Source organism: Pleuronectes platessa, chromosome 2 (assembly GCF_947347685.1).
Source record: "Pleuronectes platessa chromosome 2, fPlePla1.1, whole genome shotgun sequence".
Taxonomy (NCBI): Eukaryota; Metazoa; Chordata; class Actinopteri; order Pleuronectiformes; family Pleuronectidae; genus Pleuronectes; species Pleuronectes platessa.
The window spans coordinates 23270897-23289271 of NC_070627.1; the positions used below are offsets into that span (position 1 = coordinate 23270897).

Consider the following 18375-nt stretch of genomic DNA (forward strand, 5'->3'; position numbering starts at 1 on the left):
GATATAGGCTAGCTCAGCTAAAAGATCCGCGATAATGTTCAGTAAGTGTGTATAGATAAATAAGTGCATAATGTTGGATGTTTAGAATAAATTACGGTGGCCACTTGAGTTTACTGCTGCATTATAACTCTACCCTCACTCACATTCAAAGCAGCTGTATTAGTTAAAGCAGAGTAAATGTTTAACATGGCTGTGCGATGCTTGGCGCTGGTAGTTCTATCAGGAGGAGGGGTCCTAACCATTATTCACGGTCCTGCCGGATTTCTATCTCTATGTCGAGACTTCCTTTGACAATCCATGGTTTCCGTCGGTGCTGGATGCTAAGTAGCTAGCTAGCTTAGCTGTAGCACGTAAACGGAGAAGGTGCCGTTTACGGCTAGAGTCCCAAACCGACGGACTTCCCTGTAGGTGCAACCATAGATGCAACGGCCCACCGAGCCGCCCACATCCGTAAGCGGGTAACGACTCACAGATCTGGGCACAGCGGCACAGGAGCCATGGAGGTTAGAAGGGCGCTGTAAATAGCGGGGACTAACACTGCTACTCTCGTCTTGATTTCCAGTGTTTGCTGCCCAGTCAATCTATGTAAGTGTGTGTGACTGTGACCGATTGTACTGAGAAGTGAAATACGTGTAGAGACACATCTGGTATGTGTACCCGAGCTTCAGAGCACCCTCAGCAGTGAAAGTAGTTGCAGTAGTGGAAGTTAGCAGGTGCTGCTAACAGGGGGTTTGCTAGCCAACATCTGCTACACCCCAATGTTAGCTGATCTACTCATGGGATCTAGCAAACGACAGAACACCACACTGTCTCTGTGGTTAGTTCATTGTTATAACCACAAACATATTGATGTGCTGGTTACGTCGTTAACGTCGTTGAAAACCAGCAGTTCTTTATTTTAAGCTAATACGTATGCACTAAAACGTTGAGCTAGGCTAATTGATCAAATTGTACTGGAACGTATCGTGTGTCAAAGCTCTGTTTGTAAACATCCTCCTCGCTCGTTTCCAGGTTCTGGCAGTCCGACTCCACAACTCTGTAAATGGGACGCCAGATAAACTGTAGAGGAGATCTCTTTGGTCTTCAAGACAACACTGTGGGGAGATTGTGACCCGAGCTCTGGTGCATCAATGAACGAGGAACCACCAGAGAGCCCTGTCCCGGGCAGAGAGCCTTTGCTGGACAATGTGGGACCGACCACAGAGGAGAAACCAAGCAGCAAAGCAGAGAGCCCGTCCAAGGCAACACCCTCACATGCACCCATTGAGCCCTCGGACTCTCTTCCTGCTAAGAAAACCCCCAGCTTCTTTCCAATAGAGAAGTCCCCCGAGGAAGTAAACAAAGAGGAAGCGAGGGCTGCAGGTGGAGAGCCTCCTGCTGACTGGTTAGAGCCCCTCGAGGATGATGAAGAGGAAGACACCAATTCCTATTTTGGTAGGAATGATGCAGAGGAAGAAAGCCTGGCAGGGGAAAGTGAGAGGAGTGAGAGCGTGGCGGGCAGCGAGAAGGCCTTCAAAAAGAAACATCAGTAGGTTGACTGAGATCTGTGGACGTGTAACAGTATTGCAATTTCCTGTCCCTTACATGATTCTCTCAAACATGTCAAATGTCTGCAGAGGCTTTCGATTGTACTGTTGTCTGATAATCAGCAGCATTATCAATGCATTAGATATGCACATTATTTAATGTTATACTGCACTACACCATATATAAGGTCAATTGCATTTTCACTCCTGTTTATTTCATCTAAATTCTGAGCTTAATTGTTGATAAATGGCTCTATTCAATCTTTTTCTATTATTGACTAATAATGTTGGCCTGTGTTTATTCTCTACTTAGTCTCCTGCACCACTCGAATTGTCCCTATGGGGATCAACAAAGGGATATTCTATTCAATTATTACCTAAACCACCAGAGATCCTTCAGTACTGCTATAGTGCAGTTTGAATACTCAACGCAACAGGGAGTCTATTTAAATAAAGGTGACAGGTTGAATTACACTACACTAGGGGGGAGTTACAGTTGGTTGGAGTGTGGTAATAGTGTCTTGAACGTGTCAGCATAGATTAAACGCCTATGCTACTTTTCCTCCATCTATAAAAATAGAGTGTTCCAATGCAGCCTTTACCCCCCATGGACTATAGATATTTCTCACCTGTTTGATTTTTGTCTTCTCTTTTAAATCCAGTATTCAAGTGACTCGCCGTAAGCGGTCTCATCCTGACGAGGGATGGGAGGAGTGGACTGCACTTGGAGAGGGGTGGAAACGCAAGGAAGTTGTTCGGCGATCAGGGAGCAGCATTGGTCAGAAGGATGTCTATTACATGAGGTAAATACTGACTAGTAGTAAAATGAATAAATAAAGCACTATGTATGGCTGTTTCAATCCAGAGAGCAGAAAATGAACATAAAATCAATTTCCATCTGATCAGCTACATAATAAATCTATAGCAATCCAATGCCGCATTTTTCGGCTATAGTCTTATTTTTAATGATACTACTATGTTTCAGTAGTGAGTTCATAGTGTGTACATCATTATATTTCATCATTACTGTTGAGGATGAGATGATGATGTCTCTCGTATGTTAATAGGGAAGACAAAAAAAAATATCCCTCAATATATTGTATCCAAGGGTGCAACACCACCCTCATCCATTTTCGGTACTTAGCTGGTGTTTTATTGCATGTGAATCAACTGGTTCACAGATAAATCCATAAGATCAGTGATTATTATCTGCTGCCTCAATAAATAAAAAAAATGGATAAATAAATTGTTATTTTGACAGTATCATTAGGCCTTTCAGAAAGAGAAGCATGTGCGCGGTGGTCATCCAGCTCTTTGCAGTTGTACTTGCTTTTCTCCTTAACAGTCCAAAAGGTGATCGAGTGAGAAGCAGAGTAGAACTGGTGTCAGTGCTGGAGGGTGTTCTGGACCTGTCAACCTATGATTACAAGTCAGGAAAGTTCCACGATGGCAAGGCACGACCCATACGAATTCGACAAAGAGTAAAGGTATCAGCCTCATTTACCATTTCAAAGTTTAAGGTGTTTAGGACTGTCCATGGATCACGGTTTTCTTTGTTGAATATGATACTTTCTCCATCTTTTTATACCGATTACTTTAATATATAGTCTCAAATGATGAGCAAAATGTATGTCCTCCAGAATTTGTTAATCACCCTCCTATCCCCTGGAAATTATTTCCTGGCTGACATATGTAATTACTATCTATAACTGCATTGATCAGATGTGTAATGATGACGGTCAGTGGCGGTCTGACTGACTTGCCACTTCCTGTGGAGTTTAATTTATAAAATGTTTTTCTTGTGACAAAATAAGCAACCAAAATTTGTCGTTGACACTTTTCTCATCAACTACAGCTTGTTCAGCTGTGAGTGGCAGCTCTAAACATGTGCATGTCTTACAGTTGGTTTCTCTCACTTTGTCATCCATTAGAAAAAGATAAGGGAGCGCTCTTCCTCGGAGTCTAGCTTCATGGAGAGAGGAGAGGGAGCGGACACTCCTGACTCTTACCACAGGCTCACCCCCAACCTGGGACCCAAAAACGCTTTTTCCAACCAGACGGGCTTCTCCACGCAGAGCACAACCAGCACTCCAAAGCTCTATCGCAATGAGGATCTACCATGGGAAGACAGAATTAAACTTCCCCTGCCCTCATCATCCAAACCTCTTCCTCTTCCCTCCATCAATGGAGAAATTGGGACAGAGGAGAGCACTTTGTGAGTCTATTACTTCTGCTGATATTATTTAACCCTTGTTTTAAAGGAGTGTTTTAATCTAATCAGAAGGGTCTGTATTATCATGTTTCTCTGCAGGGTCTGTGCCAGATGTGGTATTTCGTTCACAGGCACATGGTATGACAAACAAAGAAAGAGGCCTTGCTGTCCTTCCTGTTGGGGTATGTAATAATTGTAATGACGACCAATGTCAAATATAGGGACATAGAGTAAGAGATGTCACTTTCTTACGTTGTGCTCATTCTACACTGGTTATTCCTTTTTTGATTTCAGCTGCCTCAAAGACAAAAGAGCATCCGATGATCCGTTTCAGAAAGGTAAAGAATTGTGTGTGTGAATGAGAAATGTGCCTCAGCAGGTTACATTTGCAACTGGGCGTACACTGTGTGACTTTAGAAATGTTAAATTCCACCGCACACAGGAAATTCTCTGAGATGTGAGAATGTATGTCCTGATGTATGTGCTCACACTGTACGATCTGATGTCTGACATGACCTGACTGCCCACTCATTGGTAGTGGTTTTGTTAAAGAAGAAAAATTGTCGAAACCCGCCCCCCAAAAAGCAGAACTTGCATATGGACACGAGAATGTGGACATTTTGGTTTGGCTATTTTGCAGAAAGAAATCAAACTATGTTTAAGGCTGCTGTGTTTCAAATTGATCACTATCTACACTCTCAATACTGGATTTTTAGAATCCCATCTCCTTTTTCTTTGTTGTTGTGCACTCGCGTCCAGCCATAAACTACAGATCCTACTAATATAGTTAACTATTCTTCAACTTTGCAAGAGCAACGGCTGATCAAAACTACCAATATCTCAAATCGCACAGTGTGTGCCCGGCTTCAATCACCTTCATTTGCTTAAATGTCAGACAGACTATGGTCTAGGGGAAACTAATATTCAACTAAGTAAACAACCATAATTCTGCCAGTTTGTGAAAATGACAATGACAAAACATATGATCATTTTATGCTTTATGAATGTTAATTTTATTTGGCACAAAGAAAAGGTCCATAACAAAGAGAAAAGTCATATACTTCAGCACTAAGAAGACAAGTATGTTCTTCCATAATAAGGCTAGTGATTGATGAGTCATAAAATATAAACAAAATCTGCCTTTCTATAGTGGATTCCTTGTGGCCAGTGTGTGGGATGTCACAACACCGTGAATTGTGGGCAATGTGCCAATTGCAAACATGGCCTGCAGAGCCCTGAGTCCCGGAAACGCATATGCCGAAAACGCAAATGTATTTGTCCTATTCGCAAGGTAGGCTGCAAGGTACACAATAGTTATTGTTCATGTTGCTACATGATGTGTATTTCACCTTCGCATTCATGTGTGTTTTTTTTGTTAAATCAGGGACCTGGAAGTGGAGGCTTCCTGCAGCAGAGGTCGTACAATGACGTTACTGAAGGCTTGGATGACACATGTATGAGTTTTAAGGTGGGACAAATTGTATGATCCATGTGTTTACTGTTCTCGCTGGAGGGTCAAAAGGTTCATGTGCTGCTTTCACAACATGAAGACTGTACCGGGTTACATCCACCACCTTTTTTCTCTTTAATGTTTAAAGCAAATTCTCCAATGTTAATTTGCTTAAGTAAGTATTATTATTGTACATTATTAAAATATAATTATATTTATAGAAGCACAACTCTTACAAATACACCTTGTTCTGGTCAACCCCAGGTTTAAGTTCCATGTCAGATTTGTTCCAGGTTTTCCACGTCCACATTTATATAGAGAGTGTGCACATGTAGGTTTGTTAATACTGTACAGAAGTATTCATTTGATTCCGCTGAGTTCTAACATCAACTTTTTTTTATTTTACAGAGTGAATTTGCTGACTCACAGGTAACTTTTTACAATCAATGTAGATCAAATTATATCTGTATTCACAGTTCTTAGTATTTTAGCTTTTCTTCCTCAATCTCACTGATCATGTTTTGTTGCTACAGCACCAGAGTCTCAAAAGCAGCGACACAGAGAACTTCTCTGTCAATGTGGACGTTGAAGATGAGGACGATATGTCAACTGACGACGATGATGATGTGGGTGTTTTCTATTTCAAACGGATATGATGACAGGATTATGTAAAGCAATACAGAATAAACCTCATCTCTTTTGTAAAAGTGACCCTCTCAACCTCAGGCTAATGAAAGTTGACAGTTCCAATCACAAATAAGTTTTCCTCTTGCAATAATAAACGAGGTTCTGAGACAAGTTGTCTTTGTAGGGCTATTTGCAAAGGTTTTTCTGCAGACAAGATCACAAAGGCAAAGTGGTTGTTGTGAGTGGGATAACATTTATATTGTTCTCTGTCTGGAACATAATCTTTATAGGCGTTACTTATAGGATGCATCCTTTCTGTGTTGGAGAGGAAATAGTGTTACGTGTGGTAAGGTTGCTTACCAATCAGCTGAGTTCTTTGAACAAAGGACAATCACAGTTCAACCAGAGTGCAGTAAAGATCACAATATAATTCAAGTGACCTCAGGATCAACTTCTACAACACATGTTTAGACAATGGGTTCACATGCTATGACATTTCTGCTATAAGCATAAACTAAGTTGTTTTTAAGGAAAGTAAGTAGTTATTAAGTAATGTAAGTAGTTATTAAGTACATTTCCATTACACTTGGTTTGCCCGGGTGGGGGTTACAACTGTAAACTAGCCCCAGTTTTGATTCATGTTTGGTTTGGTTTGTGACATTTGTAGATATTTTCAAATTTTTCTACAAACCAAACAATCAAATAAATTACTGGAGAAAGTAATCTGCAGATTAATCCATGATTTAAAATACTCATTATTTGCAGTTGGAGAAGAGTTTCAAAAACCACTGCGACTCTTGCAACGTTGCTTAGGTGTTAAATACTTATTTGAAGTTAAATTAATAATTGGTAACTACAATGCTTCCTTCTCTTACCAGTTAGGTGACAAAATAATAAAATTATGTCTCCATTGTTAATAAAATTGTTTTGTGCTAAGTTGTCTTATTCTTGTCTACAGTGGCATAGGAAGCGAAAGCGACGCTCGTGTGGAGAATGCAATGCCTGTCTCTGCAGGAAAGACTGCGGCACGTGTGATTTCTGTGCAGACAAACCCAAGTTCGGAGGCAGCAACAAAAAGAGACAGAAGTGTCGTCTACGGCAGTGTCAGAGGCAGGCGATGGTAAGACCATAACATGACATTTTTGTTTCTTGAAGTAATGATTTACAAGGGTTGAATCTTTAGGGTTACTTTCATAACCTTGGTTCCCTGAGTAGCATGAGTGAGATGTTTAACTATAGGATACACCCCCTTGCATCTTCAAAGAAGCATTTGTACCAATCCACCAGCCCTGAGTGGCTGGCAGTCGTGATGCCTGCGTCAGGGTCCTGCACCTTAAAAACTCCTGACACAGCATCACTCAACATCCTAAACATGAAACCCTCTTCTCGACTAACCCCAGCAGCAAAAAGGGGAGTCTGGTGAGTCATCTCACTCATGCTACTCAGATAACCGGGGTTACGAAAGAAACCTAAAGTTCTCTTCTTAGCATTCGTTTCGATGTCTTACTATGGGAGAGATTCCCGTATTGCCAGCGGGCTGACTTGTGTCAGCTTGTCTCGCGTATGTGCCAGCCCCCCAGATCCACTGAAAAGCCCACACTCCGGACAGTTTGGGCCAGGCATGAATATGTGACATTCAATCTATAGACCCCATGCAAATATGAGCGGCAAAGACCAGCTAGCCGATATCTTGCCTAGATACCCCGTTGAACAAGGCCCAAGAGGTCGCAAGACCCCTGGTAGAATCTGTCCACAACCCCGCTGTAACCTGGAGGCCCAATCTAGAGTAGGCCAACGCAATGACGTCCACTATCCGGTGAGAAAGGCTTTGTTTGGTGATAGGCTTGCCCCATTGGGGCTTAGCCGAGGACACAAACAACTGATTACCTTTCCTAAAACTCCACATAATGGTGCAAAGCACGGACCGATCACTTCATGTGCAGCCGCTGCTGTTCCACAGAGCTACAAGGTGGTGGCTTAAAGGGATGACTAGTAATGGCTCCAAGCACTACTACCAGATCCAATGGGTTTGGCTGGAAGATGGGGAGCAATCTTTCATAGAGCGAAAAACCTTTGGGGGTTTTGGCCCGCCGGGAAATCTTCATGGCAAGCACAAATAGCTGACAGTAGGAAATGAAGAAGATAGAAAAGGATTGCACCAGCTGAAAAATAACTTCCTGTGCCACAGCAAACCATTCCTCAAAAACGTCTTACTTACAGTCATAGAGGACAGGTGTATGATGCTCTGGCATTCTGAATTAAGTTAATAACCCTCTGTGATAATCCAGTATAACTCAGACTAAACCACTCACAGGGTGAGTTGTTCCAGAGAAGGTCACAGCACAGCGAGAGGGGCCATAGGTGACCGTGGAGGACCTGCTTCACTTCCGCCAGCCAATGCATGGATGGGCAGTGAGGAGCGATTGATATCAGTGACAGACGGCTCTCCTGCACCCTGAACAATGTCGTGGGAATCAAAGCCAGAGGGGGAAATGCCTAAAGTGGAATGAATTGCCACTCGTTCACAAAAGCGTTTTCTCACGGTAGTGCGCTCTGGTAGTGAAGGGAGAAGAACACTGGGCACTGCGTTCTCCCTCAGTGCGAACAAGTCCACTGCCACATGGCCGAAAAGTGACCATTTCTAACCCTCGCGCATTGCTCCACAATATCAGTCTGTGTGTAACTGACCGGAACCTAGAACCCTCTTGGCACAGGATATACACCAGCATATCTATATCCTTGTCGTCCTCACTAACTAGCGTTAGAAGCACTGCTAACGGCTTCAAAGTCTTTATAAGGGGTATGTTGGAGATTCATGCTCCACATCTCATTTTGGGTTCTGCAGCTACGGTTCACTACTTTCCTGGCTGATATTGTGCCCATACGCACACCCACTGTCAGGAAAGACATATGTCCTATCTCTGTGTAAACACACTGTTTTCCCTGTTCACCACAACACCCAGATCGGCCCGGTGTGTCAACACAATGTCTGTCTGCGTCGCAGCCTTTTGCTGTGAGCGTGCCAACAGTGGCCAGTCATCCAGATAAGTGGGGCGTTATTGCGACGTCAACACATTTCACAAATACCACAATGACCATTTGGCTCAGTGATGGGCCAAATGGGAGTACAAGTCGTCTTGAAATCTGCCGTGGTAAGTGTCTTCTGCGAGAGACAGAGCTGCAAAACCTTATCCTCCTTTTTCTCTACCCCGTATTGCATTTGTATTGAAGCGAGAGTGGAGCCGGATACGCCTTCTGGGACAAACGGCATGCCCAGGATGTTTCCTCTTCCTTATCTGACAGATTAATCAGATTCAGCCATCTCGTCCTCTCATGTAGCACCAATACCAACATGCATCTCCCCACTGCCTCTCAGCGCAGTGCTGGATACGCAGGTAGATGTCCGCAATTGTGGTGATCTCGTCCCATGCAGAACTTTCAGGCACGTCGGTTATGTCGTCAAAAAGCTCTTCTTGGTATGCTGACAACATGGAGGTGACATTGAGAGTCCTCACCGTCAAGGCTGACGCTTTGTAAGCAGGTTTGGTCTTGTTGGATTGGAAGCGGTCAGCTTTCATGGTGCGGTTGGAGCTCTGGATGAGGCAGCCGGCAACCGTGGGTAGGTGGGCTGCCACCAGCGGGGCATGCAGGCCCTGGCATCGTTATCCATCCCTTCTCAATCCAGGGAAGACGCACCTTGAATGGTGGTTTTGCTTGTATAAGAGTTTTACTTTCAGGAGTCTGTGACTTCCCCCATAAGCTCCAGGAGCAACGAGAGAAGCTGTCTCTCAAGCTTGAGTTAATTTCTTCCCCCCCTAGCGGCACCTTTGGGCTTCCACTACAACCACCTACCATTAAATCCATTCCATGGCGTGGAACTGCCTCACCAGGACCCTATGCAGGGGTCAGACTTGGAGAGCCTGTGCAGGTGGTACAAAAGAAGAATCCTAATTCTCGTTGTCACCATCCAACTCCCGGCAATCCTCGCTGTCGGGATCCTCATCCTCCTTGTTATCCAACAAGATGGATTGGTTATCTAGCTCCAAGCCGAAGCGCAGAAACTCCAGTTTGGGGGTGTCCTCCTTGTCCACGCTGTGTTGGGGTTCCTCAGGAGTGGCTCCGGAAATCATCGGGTCCCTCTTAGAGAGGCTGGCTAGTCTTTGGGGGAGACTTTTCTCTCTGAAGCAAATGTGGGCGCATGAGTCAAGGTTGCTGATGATGTGTGTCCCTGCTTGAAATTTTATTTCCACAGGTGCACAGGTGGTAGGGAGCTTGGCTGCTGGATCCATTTAGCTGGGTGTGCGAATTATCTGGAATGATATCTGATATCTAGTTTCGGTGGGCAGGCAGTGTGTTAACCGCAGGCTCCCAGTGCAGTTAGCTTGCTTGAAGTGCAGAGTTAACATGCTAGCTAGTTTAAAATAAAACTGTAGCTATGTTGACTTGCAACTAGCATCTGGCGATGGAGGTGTCCACTCCGGTCTAAGGACAGTAGCTAGGTAGCATTGACCCATGTCAGAGTAGCTTGTTTCTGAAGCGAGAAAAGGTGTTTGAATGATGGGTGAAGTTGCGTCAGGGGTTTTTAATGTGCGGGACGCAGAAGTCACAACTCATGGCTGGAGTATTGGTACGAGTGCTTCTGTGAAGACGCGAGGTGCCGTATCCCATAGTCAGACATTGAAACGAATGTTAAGAAAGAGAACTGAATATTTCTGTGCTTCTGTTGGACAGAGGCACCTACTGCCCTTCCAGATGGGACAAGGAGACTTTGGGCCAGATGGTCCGATGAGTCCGGGTAGGCCTCGACCTCACTACACGTACAGTCGTAAGTCGAATTTAAAGCAAGACAAAGGGCAAAATTTCGGCTTGGACTTCACTGACAATGAAGACGATGACTTCCAACCAGTGAGTGCACAGTGATTTTGCTGTTAAAATCTTTTAATTGTTCAGTAAGAGAGTTTCAGTCTCCTGCAGATAAAAGGTTAATTTACTTTTTGTTGTTTTAGATAAGTTGGAGCACTGAGCCTGCCAGGGGTAGCAAACACAGTGAACTGAATGTGAGAAACTAAACTTCTATGCAGGTTTGAAAATAGATTATGTCTGTCCAAATAAAACCTCCAAACCAAACAGCCTGTCACTTAATTTTGTCTTTCAGCCACTGAATTACTCAAATCCGGAGCAGCAGAATGGACTGTCTGACAGAGTGCCTCGCGTCAGCAACCATAACTACAGTCAGCTAGTAAGTTTACATTCATCATTCATCCGCCGTTTTCAGACATGGCCTGTGGGTAACAATTGGCTACAGATTTTACCCAGAGCCTTTCACACATGCACAATCCAGTGGGAGGTTTTCTGCACAGGCGCGTTAATAACAGCATAAAATCCCCTTCATTATTCAGGTGAGAGGTGGAGCAGTCTGGTGCAGCAAGCAGAGACAGGAAGTGACATATTAATTCCGCTGCATAGATCACGTGATTTTTTTCCCCAGGAGATATTCATTTTATTTGTGGTCTTTTCATTATTTCATCTGTCTCGTATTCGATATGTCAGAGTGCAAAACATTTTATTTGGTTACACCGGTGCGCCTCAAATTTAGCTGGTGTGGTTACATATATATTATTATATATCCTGTCCCAAATGTTTATTTATTTTTTCATGAGCAATTTAACAGTGCCAGAGAATCACTTTTATATTTATTGTTTAGGTTATGTGTGGTAAATTTCTAATTTATTTAGGGTATTTTAAAGGGAAAGTTCACCAAAAACTTAAATTTCAATTATTATCTGCATTGCAGCCGAATCCAATACGATTGAATTCCAAGTGTCCTCCGACATTCATATTCAACTCGAAACGGCATCATTGGAGCCGCGTTCACTGACGCACGGGAGCACCGCACACTCTCTCGCCCAAGGACACACGCGGCTACATCAGCTAGCATCGCCACTTCCAGCAGTGGACATTTAGGTTTTAAAAAACTGACCTTGTTTCAAGTCCAATTTGAATGTCGGGGCTAACAAGACACTTGGATGACACCAAATGAGTAGTATGGATTTTTTTTTTTTCTGTTTTATTAGGTTTGAAGAAATGCTCCCCACTTACTTCAATTATATTGGATTCCGATGCAACGCTGTTTAGTCCTGTCACTCCAAAAGTGTTTGTCTGTTCAGTGATTCCAGTCCTAGATCCAAACTTGTTGCGTTTGTGTTTTTTAACCAGGGTATTATGATGCCATCTGCATCTTACCACTGTTCCATTTGGGGTCGGTGAATAATTTTGCATCAGGTGTGCTTGTTCAGTTGGAGATGCCTGCAACATTTTTGTGAATTTTATATTAATCGGACAATTTGACAGCGCTGATACAAACATGAGACATGTGTAGAGAAAAAGAGAGGAGTGGGATGCGCACCAACGGCCCTTGCCTTATTTTTGAGGCTGTGGAGCCGGAGACGTTGCAGTTGTATGGCGCTCCTCTTGTACACTTGGCTCCAGGCCTTCCACAAAAGTTAATGGATCGCCTTGTAAAAGATGCATATCGCTGCCAAGCTGTTTGCTCTCTCCACTTGTCACTCTCTTCTTGGCTGTCCTTCAGTTTCTTCTTGTACTCATTTTCTTTGCCATTTACTTGATCAGATTGGAAATATCGGATTCTCTGAGATACATTACCCCTACTGAAGCCGTCAGTCACTGAGTTATTTGTGTCCAACCTGTACAAACTAGGAGTAGGAAATTTGACAGATTTTTTTATTTGCTCATCATTTGATTAGTATTTTCATTTTATTTCCAATTAGGTAACTCTAAGCTTGAAATCATCTTATTTCTCACTGTCTAACAGTATAATATTTATTTTTTGACATATATTTTCATTTCATTTCATTTTATCTACAGCAGGAAAAGGCAAACAAGCAATACAAATAACATTGACAGCTGTGGGCCTGACTAAGCATAAAATAGTTTTACAGCAGATCTCCTGCTGGGCCCCAGTGGGGACAAGAGTGATAAAAACAAATGCAGTTAAACATTTCAACAGCAGTAAATATATACATTACATCCCATTACAATTAGAGTAAAAAAGAAAAAGACAATATAGATCTCAATCCAGATTATTGTTTGTGTGAGAAAATTCTGTCTGACCATATTGTTTTTTATATTTATTATTGTTCTGTATTTGTTTTATGATTGTTTATATTTTTGTAAGATGGGACTGGAATATGTGCACGTGCGGTTGATCTAGTGATGCGTTCTTATGGGAAATATTTGATGCACCAACAAAAAAAATCTTTTATTTTATAAAAGAAGTTTATTTCTTTTGAAAAATCTCAAGACAATTTCAGTGCCAATAAACTGCATTTAGCTTATTCACCATTAAATATCCATCTTTTTCTGGGTCCTGTATGTCAGCTAATGAGCCAAGGTATCATTACTGTTCTTAACCGAGCAGATGAAAATGAGCTGATGAGCAAGACAGTGCAAATTTAATGAAATAAAATTCAAGGAAAAGAAAGTAAACTCATCCCATAGCATCGTTATTTTTGGCGAGCATAAATTAAAGGAATGTTGGGTTAGCTTCCCTAGGGAACATTCCATCTGGGCTTAACATCATTCTTTATTATCCCCTCCACTGAGTGGACAAACACTACATAGCTGCTTAGACATGCACTGAACTGAAGGTGCATGTGTGAACACAAATGTCTGAGTGAGAGGCTCAGCAGGGATCCCCCACTGGGGGAGCGAGTGAGTGGGGGGGTTGATAGAGCTTCCAATGCGCGTCAAACGCAAAGAAAACAAAAGTCTTCCTGTGAAAAAGTGGTGTTACACTGAGAAGACAGAGACAAAGCTGTCAAGAGATGGTGCTGATAATAGCCGACACCGGTGTCTGTGTGCTGTAAAGAAAATCACATGATCTCTGCAGCTGAGTTAACACGAGGATTTGTTGCTGTTGTGAACGCGTCTGTGCAGAGAACCTCCCGCTGTGTTGTGCATGTGTGAAAAGGAATTGGCTGAAGAGAAAACTCCTGATATCACCAGCAGGTCATGTTTACAACGTGCTTATGAATGAGTAAATTTGGTTGGTTATCAGAAATAAGTTTCTTTACTTTAAAGAGGCCTTATTTAATGATGTTGCTTAAATGTAATATTTGACTATCTAACTTTAGTCTTATTTCGTGATTACGATTATGGGGTCAAACGATCTCCAAACTACTATAATCGAGTTGAAACGATTATTTGTCATTTGTAAGCAGCTGTAAAGTGAAGGAGGCGAGTTGTGTGTGGTGACCGGCGGTGAAAAAAACAGCGTGAGTGGAAAAGCAGGGAGGGCAGCAGCAGACCATGTAGCAGCCGCGCCGCGCCGCGCACCGCTATTCTCAAGCGCGCTCCCGCCTGGCTGTTCAGACACTATCTGACCGACTGACCGGCACATTTCTCTGTGCCGGTCAGTCGGTCAGATAGTGTTAGAGTTGCCATCATTAAGGGTTTGAATAACCGGGCACCGATATCCTGGTTTCACGGAGGAATAAGACACGCAGCCGTCCTCGGTGTTTACCGAAACCGATAAAGTGATTAAAAAAATAAAGCATATACTTCAGAATAAGGGCACATATTAATAATCGTTTGAATAATCGTGATTTTGATATTGTCCAAAATAATCGTGATTATGATTTTTTCCATAATCGAGCAGCCCTATTTCAAAGTAAAAATCTAGACATGCTATGGTTATTTATTTTTGTTATCCATTTATGTAATCCCAATGTAATCTGTCACTACCAAACCCGGATCACAAACAGCGTCCGACAGACAGAAGTCCCATATGGACACATGTTTCTGTGATTTTTAATTCAGCAAAACATTTTTCAATAATCTAATCTTATCCTAGATCCTAAGAAATCCAACGCCAAACCAGCTTCAGGCTGATGAGACACCAACTTTCTTACTGCACAGCAGCGAGCCATTCTCTGTAAATCCGCTTGGTCTTCATTTTCATGTCCTGACCACATTGACAACAAAAGTCCTCACCTTCATCTTCACAGTTCATGAATGAGGCTTTGCAAGTTTGTCTGGTCGATGTCAGTTACTCTTGTTTTATGTCAGTGGTTGCTTGGTTTTTTATATTGGCCAGGCCAGCAGGCTGTAATGTCATTATTTATATTTCCAGGACAAGTAGTGAGCCAGCACTACACCGACGTTGGTCTCTACTTAGTATATGTGTTTGCATCCCAGTGTTAAATGCTGAGCTGGTAGAAGAGGTTTTTATTTATGCCGTGATTTGATACATGGTTCATTATCAAATATATATTCCATCTCATACTTTGTTCAAAGCTGATTTCATGTTTCCTCTGATGTAGCTTTGATAACATTTTACTTCATCTTAGCTTCAATTATGACTTTATTCTTTTACTAATGCATGAATTATCCATTGAGTTTTTACTGACAGTAGTTTTATTTAAAGTTTTAGCTCATGATTTTACCCTCACCCTTCCAGGACCCGCAAAGTAAATGTGATGCAGAGAGATCACACTCAGGCAGATATGGTCAAAAGCCCATTGAGGATGATGATGATGATGATGAAGACGATGAAGAAGAGGAAGAGGACTTGCCCATGGTGAGTGTTCTGCTGAGACTGTTTATGTTGGTTCTTTGGAGAACAGAGAACACAAACTTTTTTCTGTATTTGTTTTCTGCAGATCACACAGATCTTCAGTTTGGCGGCTAATGCAGCAGGAAGTGGTACTGATATTGAAAACCAGCTGATGAAACTGCTACACTCTTTGCGAATCTCCGTGCTACCGATCCTATGGTATGCCATCATGGTGGAGGGCCCACAGCTGCAGCTCATCCAGTGCTCCAAACTGTCCAACATGACCGACACTATGGTGCTTATCGACCCAGGCTTCTTCTATCAGGTCACTGTCCAGAAGCAGCCGCTGCTCCCCACCCACCCGCTGTATGACAACTACCCCGCATGCCTCACCTCTGTGACTGATGTGGTCAATCTGCTTCTGGGCCTGGAGAAATATGCCGTGTGCCAGGGTCTGTCCCCAAAAGAGTCATCACCTAAAAAGGACCCCATCGTATTGGAACGTGCATCAACATGTGATTTCTTGGTGAAAAGGAATGTGACAATCTGTAATCACTGCAGAGCGCTGCAGGGACTTTAACTTCCAGACAGACAGCAGAAACTCTCTGACCACGGTGGAAACCTGCAATTCTCTAGTGAAAATATGTACCATTTATTTGTGTTTGTTCAGTTTTATATATTTTTTTATATGACATACTGGAGATGTTAAATCGGTCGTGTTTCTTCTCCGGCGGTCTGTGTTTGGCATCTTATGTTGTCCGTTATGTCAGTATGGGCACTGTGATTGGAGGGGCTGAAATCAATGTGTGAGCCACACTTACACTAATATGAACTCCTTTCCCCCTCATTGTCATTAAAATAATAATAGGAAATTTAATGCCACATTTTTTTTTTTGTTTTTTTTGTGTCAACATCGGCCATCACAATGTTGTGGTGTATCACACATTTGATAGAATCAAAACGTAGCAGACTTAAGTATTTGGACAAAATAAATGATGTTCGCATTTTTCCCAGATTTCCATTTTATACAAAAATTTTGGTCTAAATAACAGTTGCTCCCTTGATGGTTCTGTTTCTTCAGGAACCAAGGCTTTGATCATTTTCTTTTGCAATACTGACACTAACTTAAGGTACAAACCCCTTAATTAATGTGTATACCAGTTTATTCAGATACAAGAATTAAAAACGAGGAAAGTGAATACACTGTATACTATACACTGATTTCATGGATATGACATTGCATTTAAACCCCCCTCACCACCCTGGCTCCTTGTTCTACTCATTGATTAAGAGAATTGTATCTAGTTCGTTTCAGTGTTTGTTACAATATGACAGTCACTGAAATTACCAAATGCAGAAGGAAATAAAAGCATTTTATAAAAGCAGTACATTCAATATCACATGGAGCATAAAGGACGTCACGATGACCCACATGGCTTCATGGCAGAGATAGGAGACGGTGATCACACAACAACAGATGCATCTTTATGTCATCGGCAAAGAAAAAGGTACTGATTAAAAAAAACTCATTGGAGGTAGTGATTGCCCAAAGACATGAGGGAGACTAAAGGCAAGCTAATGGAGGTCCAGACTTTAGGTCTCTTGGACATATATGAATATATATGAAAAATTATTTTTGGAAAGAATAACCACCCCCAACATTGTACTGACTCAACAGGAGTCTTTCTTAATCAATACATTTGTACTTTCTCAGATGATCCCTGCTAAAAGCCCAATTATGTCCAGTCCTCACTATATGTTTTAAATCTGTTACGACAAAGAATGGCACTTTTTGAATGCATTGTATTTACAATGCAGTACAGCTGTTCTGTTACAGCAAAGAGACATGTTAAACAGAATGCATCTGCTCTGATCATAAGACGAAAACCAGAGAAAGGCCACGGTCATCAAGAGTTATTTGGCTGTAATGCTTTTGCACTTAATATGACATAGGGGTGCCAAAATATGTTAAATGTGTTTTGTATAATTACATCTGGTTAAAACTGCTGCTGTGGACATAAGGGTTTGCATTTTCCTTCCATGTCTGGGTTGAGTGGTTTGATGATTGATGGTTAATGTTTTTTAGTTTTTTTATGACTTTTCTTTAAAGTGATTTTTTGTATACCCCTCCATTGAATAAGCTGGTGATTTTATTTTGACAATGTGAGAGTTTATGCATTCTTAACATATCAGATTTATTTTGTGTTCCTGGTTTCCTCAAATAACTGAACATGTGGAAGCTTCTGTATGTTTGGGGTCTGTCCATTATTCTTTTTTGAACTATTATTTAGTGTATGAATTCAAACATTAAGTTAAATTAAACAGATGGTTTACTGCCTGTTGTTGCCTTTTTGAAGGCAGTGTTAAATAAACATTTCATCCTGAGCCCATTTTGTTATATTTATGAAATATGTCCGATGGACTTGGTTTATCAGTAACACAATGGCCTGTGTGTTTGAGTGGAAGCAGCTCTGATGTCCTCAGAAACTAGTTCATTTTCAGACATTTTTTATGAAAGATTTATGAGGCGTAATGTATTGGTTTCAAACAACATTTTTACTTTTAAGTTAAAGAAACAGAAATACATTTTCTATTATATGTTATTCATAATCTCTAATTAACTTAAAGGTCCAGTGTGTAATATTTTGGATATTGTGAACAATATCTGTGCACAATATCTGTGCTGTGTTGATTAAGTGTTACAGGTTACACACATGGAGACTGCACCTTTACACCTTTTTCAATCCAGTTTATTGTGTATGCTAGCATGTGCAAATTACAGATATAGATATCAATTTTTAATATAATTAAAATTATATAATAAATAATTAAAATAATATAAATATATATATATATATTATTTATAATAATCATCATTTGTAGTAACTAATTTATAAACTTCACTAAACTTTAGTATTTTGAGTAAAAAATATGCAGAATATAATACATTTTCGACAGGACTGTCTCATTAATTTAGATTTGTTAG

General features: G+C 41.5%; 1 protein-coding gene across 3 annotated transcripts; it reads left to right on the top strand.

The window, feature by feature from the left end:
* Window positions 1-280: 280 nt before the first annotated feature.
* mbd1b (methyl-CpG binding domain protein 1b) lies at window positions 281-17774 on the top strand. 3 transcript variants are annotated; one of them, XM_053435616.1, is made up of 17 exons: window positions 281-585; window positions 1012-1528; window positions 2189-2329; window positions 2872-3013; window positions 3458-3741; window positions 3838-3920; window positions 4033-4076; window positions 4889-5029; window positions 5123-5206; window positions 5597-5617; window positions 5722-5814; window positions 6774-6935; window positions 10547-10720; window positions 10822-10872; window positions 10971-11054; window positions 15294-15413; window positions 15496-17774. In XM_053435616.1, exons 2-17 carry the CDS (start codon window positions 1131-1133, stop codon window positions 15967-15969), a joined length of 2496 nt encoding a protein of 831 aa, XP_053291591.1. In that variant the 5' UTR covers window positions 281-585; window positions 1012-1130; the 3' UTR covers window positions 15970-17774. The 3 variants fall into 3 exon arrangements, with proteins under 3 accessions (XP_053291591.1, XP_053291600.1, XP_053291610.1); XM_053435625.1 differs by having other exon boundaries at window positions 281-503; XM_053435635.1 differs by lacking the exons at window positions 10547-10720; window positions 10822-10872.
* Window positions 17775-18375: the final 601 nt, after the last annotated feature.

Coding starts and splice junctions, on each gene's coding strand:
- mbd1b (XM_053435616.1), top strand. CDS start 1,131: ATGAACGAGGAACCACCAGAGAGCCCTGTCCCGGGCAGAGAGCCTTTG. Junction 5,207..5,596: donor ACACATGTATGAGTTTTAAG/GTGGGACAAATT, acceptor TTTATTTTACAG/AGTGAATTTGCTGACTCACA. Junction 6,936..10,546: donor AGTGTCAGAGGCAGGCGATG/GTAAGACCATAA, acceptor TCTGTTGGACAG/AGGCACCTACTGCCCTTCCA.